This window comes from Anolis carolinensis, chromosome 2 (assembly GCF_035594765.1).
Source record: "Anolis carolinensis isolate JA03-04 chromosome 2, rAnoCar3.1.pri, whole genome shotgun sequence".
In the NCBI taxonomy this organism is placed as follows: Eukaryota; Metazoa; Chordata; class Lepidosauria; order Squamata; family Dactyloidae; genus Anolis; species Anolis carolinensis.
The window spans coordinates 187,200,492-187,209,610 of NC_085842.1; the positions used below are offsets into that span (position 1 = coordinate 187,200,492).

At 45.1% G+C, this 9,119-nt stretch overlaps 1 protein-coding gene across 1 annotated transcript; it reads left to right on the forward strand.

Annotated features, from left to right (window-relative positions):
- The first annotated feature begins 5,432 nt into the window (after nt 1-5,432).
- Nucleotides 5,433-7,284, forward strand: LOC134297139 (ubiquitin carboxyl-terminal hydrolase 4-like). The gene has a single exon (XM_062974118.1). It carries the CDS (start codon nt 6,465-6,467, stop codon nt 7,128-7,130), a length of 666 nt encoding a protein of 221 aa, XP_062830188.1. The 5' UTR covers nt 5,433-6,464; the 3' UTR covers nt 7,131-7,284.
- The last annotated feature ends 1,835 nt before the right edge of the window (nt 7,285-9,119 follow it).

Here is a 9,119-nt window from a genome sequence, read left to right on the forward strand (position 1 = left end):
TGGAAGTCAGCTCTCTTAAAGTCCAGAATGCGTGTTTGACTTGTCTTAGTTTCAGCATTCCTTTGTATTGCAAACTGCAGGAGCACATGGTCACTTGCCCCTAAGGATCCAACCACTTCAACTGTATTGATCAGGTCTTCCACATTTGTTAAGATTAGATCAAGAGTTGCTGATCCCCTTGTTGCCTCTTCTACCTTCTGGACCATAAAATTATCTGCAAGGCAAGTGAGGAATTTGTTGGACTTTGTACTCTTGGCTGAGTTTGTTTTCCAGCAGATATCGGGATAATTGAAATCGCCCATGACTACTATATCTCTTCTTTGTGCCTGTTTGGTCAGCTGTTGACAGAAGGCTTCATCAAGTCCTTCATCCTGACTCGGAGGTCTGTAGTAGACACCCACGACAAGATCTTTTTGAGTCCCGGTTCCCTTGATTCTTATCCAGATGCTTTCAAGCTGGTTTCCCGGTTTCCCGGATCAGTGGCGTACAGTGTGCTGTCTGGCTGCAGGGTGAACTACAGCTCCCACTGTGATGAGTCAGTCCCCTCAAACCCATCCAATAGGTTGAGTTTTAGGTACTGGGATGTACAAGGCTTTTAAGCAGAGGCTGGATGGCCATCTGTTGGGGGTGCTTTGAATGTGATTTTCCTGCTTCTTGTCAGGGGCTTGGACTGGGTGGCCCGTGAGGTCTCTTTCAACTCTACGATTCTATGAGTTAGTCATGGGGGTTCTGTGTGCCAAGTTTGGTAGTTCACCCACAATTGGTGGAGGTCACAGTTTTCCCTGATTGTGGGTGAACTACAACTCTCAGAAAAGAAGGTCAGTTCTCCACAAACCCCTCGAGCAATCAGATTTTGGCATATCAGATTTGTGTGCCAAGTTTGGTCTGGATCCATCAGTGTTTGGGTTCACAGTACTCTCTGGATGTAGGTGAACTACAACTCCCCCAAATGAATTTGCCCCAAAGACCTCTAGTATTTTTTGTCGGCCATGGGTGCTCTGTGTGCCAAGTTTGGTCCAATTCCATCTTTGGTGGAGTTCAGAGTGCTCATTGATTGCAGGTAAACTATACATCACAGTACCTAAAACTCCAAAAGGTCCAGGCCAATTCCTCTCAAAACCCACCAGTATTTAAATTTGGGCATATCGGGTATGCATGCCAAGTGATCCATCATTGTTTGGGTTCCTAGAAATCCCTCCAAAGACCTCCAGTATTTTTGCTGGTCATGGGGGTTCTGCGTGCTAAGTTAGTTCCAGGTCCATGAATGCTCCAATTAGAAAATACATAGTGATGTGGATGAACTACAATTCCCAGAATTGTGGGTCAATCCTCCCCAAACCAGGGCTGTATGCACAGCTGGCTATGTGGGGTCTGTGTGCCAAGTTCCAGATACATCATTGGTGTTGTTAGAGTGCTGTTAGATTGCAGGTAAACGATACATCCCAGTCCCTACATTCCTATAAATCATGGTGAATTCTCCCCAAACCTCTTTAGTATGTTCAGTTGCTGACCAATTCCTGTTTTCTGTGTACCATAGAAAAGAATAGCAAAAGTTTATGAGAGAGGCAGTGAGCAGACTGAAACTCCATTTTAGAAGTCAGTACAGTTGAGTATAGTATAGTAGTCAGTATGCATCAGTCAGTCAGTACAGTAAGTTTTGTAAGTAAATCAACTATGTTAATTTTTAACAAAGACTACTTATTTTTGTTCTTTTGAGAACATGATTTAAATGCAATATATTTTATGGGAGAGTAGATTTTGGGGGGGGGGGTTACTGAAATACCATAAGTCTTCTGAAGATCTGCTATTATTATTATTATTTATTATTATGTATTGTATTATTTTTAATTATGTTTTGATATGCTGTTTTATATTTTATTATATTGTATTGTTTTGGGCATGGCCCCATGTTAGCCGCCCCGAGTCCCCGCTGGGGAGATGGTGGCGGGGTATAAATAAAGTTTTATTATTATTATTATTATTACTCGGGAGAAGATTGATTCAAGCAAGTTTTTTAAAAAGGGAGATCATACCTTAAAAAAGGTTATTATTATGCCAAATAGTGTGAATGCCAGTTGATCTCCAAAAAGGGTCACACTTCCAAATGGCTATGTAGATTCTGATTTTCAAAAGTTGTAACCCACCTCGAGCCACTAGGAGAGGCTAATATGAAATAAATGCAATATAATAATAATAATAATAATAATAACAACAACAACAACAATAATAATTTTATTTCTTATTTGCCTCTCCTCATGGCTCCAGACAGGTCACAGCACAGTCAACACACACACAAACATTGCAAAAATTCTATAAAAACACATCTTAAAATGCAGTTCTGTCAGCTCACTCCAGCTGCCTCCGAATGAACACAAGAGACTCTCTCTGTTGTCACCGAAAACTTTACTGAAGAATACCGTACACACATATAAAGCCAAGATTGCTGGTCAACCCCGGAAGATTCCTTTATATACCCTTCCCCCATATTCAAAGTAACAATTCCCGCCCAGAGAAAACCCCGCACAATTCTTCCCGCTCGCACACAGCCGTTTTCCTTCAGAGCACAATCTGATGCGTCACAATGCACTACAAAAGTTTTGGAAGTGTCCGGATGCTGTAGAATGGGTTCCTCAGTGAATTTCCTTTTCAATGCCTCAAACGCTTGCTGGCACTCCACTGTCCAATTCAGTTTAGCTCCTGGGGATTTCACCTTAGCTGGCTCCCCTCTCCCTTTAGTTTTCAATAGGTCCATTGGGGGCAGTGTTAGTTGTGCGAAGTCTTTGATAAAAGCCCTGTAAAAGTTCACGAACCCCAGGAATGACTGCAGCTGCTTCCTAGTTTTGGGTGTTTCCCATCCCTTTACATCCTCCACTTTAGCTGGGTCCATCGCTATCCCTTGAGTGGAAATTCTGTATCCCAAAAAGTCTATTCTGTCTTTATTGAATTCACATTTAGACAGTTTTGCGTATAACTTCGCTTCCCTCAACTTCTGGAGCACCTCCCTGACCAATTCCACATGTTGGGCCTTGGTTTGACCCAAAATAAGGATGTCATCAAGAAACACATAAACGCCCCTGTACAGTAACGGATGAAGCACCTCATTGATCAGCTGCATGAAAGCCCCGCCTCCGCCGCTTAGACCAAAAGGGAGCACGCAATAATTGTATAGTCCATAAGCACACGAAAATGCGGTTTTCCACCTGTCCTCCGGCTTTATGCGAATTTGATGATAGGCTTCAGCAAGATCTAACTTTGTAAATACTTTCCCTTCCAACAGCTGTGCAGTCAGGTCTTTTATCAAAGGCAGAGGGTAATTATTCACTGTGCTGATAGCGTTCAGACCTCTATAGTCAATGCATAGCCTCAGGGAATTATCCTTTTTCCTTCGAAATAGTACAGGTGCTCCTATAGGGGAATTTGATCTTTCTATAAAACCTCTTTCTAAGTTCTTGTCAATGTATTTCTTTAACTCCTCCTTCTCCTGGGCCGACATTGGGTAAATCTTTGCCTTCGGAAGCTCTGCTCCCGGTACCAATTGAATTTCCACTTCCACATTCCTCTTTGGTGGAAACTTATCCACCTCCTTCTCATCAAATACATCGACATAGTCTCAGTATTCTGGAGGCAATGCTTCCGCTAACTTTGCTATCCTTTCATCCTCGTCCTCCCCTCGGCTCCCCATCTTTATTCTACTCCCTTGACCTCCTGTCCTTCTTCCTTGGAAGTATAGGCTCCTTGTCTTCCAGTCAATTTGTGGGTTAGCCTGCTCGAGCCACGGCATCCCCAAAATTACATTATATGTTGCCACCTGTGATACTACAAATGACATCTGCCCTTCCCACGGTCCTATTTTGCACCCTACGTTCTCGAGGCCATGTTTGGCTACAGAGCCTGAGGCTAACCCTGGTGAAATAATGTTCCTGGAGCACTCACAGTCTATAAATAGCCCATTTCCCGATGCCTTCCAGTCGGATCCTCACAACTAACATTTTCGTGCCGTCACTCACCAATTCCTCCGAAGGGCCCCTTGCTCTTCTTCAGCACGCTTCCCTGCTGCTGCCTGCTGTTTGGGCTGATTGCCCCCTCCTCCTTTCCTCTGCCAGCACTCCGCGGCTCTGTGTCCCACACGCCCGCACACAAAGCACTCCTTCCTCGCTCCTCCGCCGCTTCTCTTCACCTCGGTCTGTCTCCTGGTTGGGGGTTGCTCGGATCTCCTGCCCTCTCCCTTCGGCTTCGGATGCTGCTGCTGCTGATCCCCTCGATGCCTCTTTACTTGGGCCAATGTGGCCTCAACATGGCCCGCCAACTGGATCCAGCCTCTTAATGTCCCCGGATCGTCCCGATGCGCTGCCCAAATAAAGACTTCGCGTCCTAGCCCTTCTTTAAATATTTCCAGCTTGGTGACTTCCGACCATTCTGGGATCCTCTTGGCTAGGCACTGGAATTCCTCAGCGTACTAGGAGACCGACCTCTGCCCCTGGCAGATGGTTTTCAGTTTCTCCCTCGCCTGAATCCGCTCGAGCGGGTCTCGGAAGCGTTCCTCTAGTGCCGCTAAGAAGCGCCTTACCGACCCCAGACATGGGTCGTGTCTGGCATGCAGTTGGACATACCAACCAGCTGCTCCCCTTCTCAGGACCGCTCCGATGGCTCGGACCCTGCTGGACTCCGTCCGGAAAGTGTGGCCGTTGTCCTCCATGTAGCCTCTCACGGTCGTTAGGAAAAAATCCAGTTCAGAGGACTCTCCTCCATACTCTATCCTCAACTCCTCTCGTCTCTGCTGGGGTCCCTGTGGCGGCAATCCACAATGTTCCGCCCGTCACAAGCCCCCTTGAGGCCGCGGAGGCCTCACTGCTGCTTCCCGTTGCTCTGTGCCATGCCCGGCGTTCGCCAGGGGCACCAGAGGTTCAGGTTGGAATGTAGCTGGGATTCCTGGAGGCCTTTCCAGTTCGTCATCGCTCTCCTCCCGCGCCACGCTTGCTAGCGTCTTGGGCCATGCTCCAGGCTCTCTCCGCATTCCCCTCCCTTTTGGTGCTGGGAGGTCTGCGAAGCTCTGGCTGCTTCCCATGCTCAAGTCCCCCATTGAGCCCATCCGAAGTTCCCTTCCCTTCTCCGGCTCTGCCAAAGATGCTAGGCGTTCCATTGCCCTCGACATTATCGCCAGAGTGGTCTCCATCGCTGTGAAGAAGTGTATAATTATATTTTGTATATAGATGAAATGTGTATTTAATTTTGTTTAAACAGTCAGGTTTGGCTAAGTTTAAAATGGTGAGTATTTCAGTTGACCATATGTATGGGGGAAGGTAGCCATCTTAGAATGCTAGAACAGGTTACCATAGCAACAGGGGCGGAGCCAACCGCCGCTTGGAAAGGAAAAGGGGAATGTTTTAAAACCCAGCAGTCTGTGATTTCCATCCACAGTGAAGGAACTGATTCTCAGGTAGAGAATCAGTGTGACTCAGAAGAATTTGGGTCAGGACTAAAATGAAAGGATTTATTTTAGGAGTCTGTGATTTTCCAGTCACAGAGAAGGATCTGGTTCTTGTGTGGAGAATCAGACTGGCTTAAATAGAAAGATTTGAGTCAGATTTAGGTTAGACCAGACTAGGCAAGTTAGGTGATTTGTCTAGGGTCTTTTATAGAGCCTGTGGATTAGGGAGAATTAATCCCAGGGGATCCAGTAGGATCAGGGTTTAGTGTAACTTAAAGAAAGAAGTATTTTGAAAGTTTAACCACCTCATAACCGTTGTAACCATTAAGCGAAGTGCCTTTACCAAGTTATCTGAAACCATCAAGCTCTGTACCTGCAATAAACTTGTTTTGATTTTATTCAAATCAAGCCTCTGTCATACTCTCATATTAAGTTAAGTAACATCAACACCTGAAGTGGAACAAATAGAGAAAGCTTATAAGAACCAGTACCATCTGCCTGACGTCTCTCCATTGGTGGCAGCGAAGAAGATAATCAAACAAATCATTAATTAACATCATCTCTCATAAAACATCTTTATTAAGTGGTGGTATCTGTGTGTGTGTGTGTGTGGGATCAAAAGGATTCCATCCCGGCCTCACATTCCTGTCAGACACCTCACCTCTGTACAATATTGGTGGCAAAGCTGAGGGATTCTAAAGGGATTCCATCCTCTGTCACCTCAGCATCTCTACATAAATTGGTGGCAGCGGTGGGATCTGAAGGGATTCCATTCTCTGCCACATCAAGTCCCTACATAAATTGGCGGCAAGCGGTGGGATACGTATAACATCCCTAATTTGGTGCCTGAGATCGCTCAATAAAATTTCTGAGGTAAAAGTTATAAAGAATGGCCACCAGAAAGCAGAAAAGAGGAGCAGGAGAGGTAGAAGTGTACCAGGAGGGAGAGAGTTCAGATTCGGAACAACAGACCACCATGTCAGAAGCAATGATGAAATATCAATTAGAGATGAGGAAATTAGAATTATAGGCACAGATGGAGAGTAAGAAATTGGAAGCAGAGGAAAAAGAGAAAGAGAGACAAGCTGAGGAGAAACAGAGACAGGAGAAAGAGAGACAGGCACAGATACAGAAGATGAAATTGGAAAAAGAGATAGAGTTGAAAAAGATGGAAATTGAATGGGAAAGACAGAAGCTGACACTGTCTCAGCCTTCTGTGGAGGCACAACCAGGAACTCCTAGTGACTTAGCCTTAAAGAGGTTTTCTAAATACACTAAGGAGGATGTGGAGATGCAGCGGATTGAGCTCGCACCACTTTTGAAGATGCCATTGTGCCCAGGGGATTCTTGGTGCCTGATTGATTATAAGTGGTTCAAAAAGTGGCAGAGATATGTGGGTTTTGAAAGTTGGGACCTGTATTATGCAGGAAAACCTGATTACTACCCAGGACCCATTGACAATGCGAAACTTTTTGAGGATTCAGAAACTCAAATTTTAAAAAAGTATCGCATGGATAAAGTGGATTATGAGGTGATTCCTATTGAGGCCTGGAATAAGTTAGTCAATTGGTATGGCTGTATAGAGGGAGAGAGACCAATTGAGAGAACAATCATGAAGCCCATTTTGTTGTGGGAGATTTCAATAGCCATAGCTGTGTCTGGGGCTATGACAAAGATGATAGGAATGGTGAAGCAGTTGTAACGTGGGCCGGCAACAGTAGAATGAGCCTCCTCCATGATAGTAAATTACCACCATCTTTCAATAGCGGCCGATGGAAGCGTGGTTATAACCCTGATCTGATTTTTGTAAAGGAAAGCATAATCCACCAATGCATCAAAAGGGTATTAAACCCGATACCTAACACACAACACAGACCAATATGCTGCGTAGCACATGCAGCTGTAAGACCAAAAAGTGTCCCATTCCGCAGAAGATATAACTTCAATAAAGCTAACTGGACAAAGTTTACAGAGACCTTGGAAGCTGCTATTTCTGATATAGAACCTTCTACAGAAAATTATGACCTATTTGTAGAAGCTGTGAAAAGATCCTCAAGGCTCTTGTGACGGCGCGAGTGGCGCCATCTATATGTCAAACTATAAGTTTTAAGATCTGAATTGCTGTATCATGCCTGATTTTGCCCTTACCCCGTAAATGTAGTTGGATTGGTTATTTATATCTGTCAATCAATGTTGTTTGTACCTGTTACATTGCTCACTCAGCAAAACTGTTTGGCTCCACCTCTTCCTGGAGTAGGACTGTGTTTCCTCCTTTTCATTCCATCAGCAAGTTCTCTTATCGGATGGACGTGAAAGAGAGGCTTGGCTCAAAAAGCCCTTCAAAGTTACCTCTCAGCATCAATTCTGAGGTTCTTACCCTTGGGACTCACACTTCATGTTCAGGGCCAACCTGAACAACGTTGAGGAGTCTCAAGCGCCTTCACATCAGTCCTTTGGCAACAGAGGAAGACTCTTGTCTTCAGACATAGGTCATTGGACTGAGGCTGAGTTTGCTCCGGCATTCACAGCCAGAGAAAGAGGGATCTGGACAAGCTTCATGGACTTAAACAATCAAAGACTGTAATGTATATTTTCTTTTACCCCCTTTGTGAAGAATAAACCCAGTTTTTGAGTTAACTACAGTGTTTTGGTCCTTGGGAGTTCCAGTTTCCCTAAAGGAGGGCAAGAAGCAATCCCCTGGGGAAAGATGTCACGTCCATGCCTCTTTTCCTAAGAGTACAGCCCCAGGCGCGACGGCACAGCTCTCAATCCCTAGAGGCTGTCGCACAAGCTACCTACCAGGCCTAAACGAAGAATCGCTAAATCAGCTACAGGAATATCTCAGACTATTTCAAGAGAATCCATACAGTGATGGGACTATAGCAGCAGGCCAAAAACTATCTACAGCCTTAGCTAATGCTAAGAAAGACCCCAAGCTGGTCTGAAACAAGCAGGTTTCAGACCAGGGAAAAACTGTACAGGTCAAATTCTTCATCTGACTGAGCATATCGAGGAAGGCTATGAGAAAGGCTGCATTACGGGAACAGTTTTTGTGGCCCTTAAGGCAACATAGAAAAATGCTGCATAAAGTCTACCATACCATTGATTTTACAAAAACTGTCCAGACCCTCCTAGAAAACCGCAGCTTCTATGTGGAGTTTCAGGGCCGGAAAAGCAGATGGAGGAGGCAAAAGAATGGTTTACCCCAAGGCAGCGTTCTTGCACCGACCTTATTTAATATCTTCACGAACGATCATCCACAACCACCACTCACAAAGAGCTTTATATATGCTGATGACCTTGGCCTTACAACACAAGCGAAAGATTTTGAAACAGTTGAAAACCAACTCACTAATGCCTTGAAAGACCTCTCCAGCAAAGAGAAGCCTAACCTTGCCAAGACACAAGTGTGTGCTTTCCACCTACGTAACCGTGAAGCCAACAGGAAACTGAAAGTTACTTGGGAAGGCCAAGAGCTCGAACACTGTTTCCATCCTAAATATCTTGGTGTCACCTTAGATCGAACACTAACATATAGGAAACACTGCATGAACACCAAGCACAAAGTAGCTGCACGCAACAACATCCTGCGGAAACTGACTGGCAGCACATGGGGTGCAGACCGACAAGTAGTAAGAACATCAGCCCTGGCCTTGTCTTTCTCAACTGCAGAGTACGCCTGTCCTGTCTG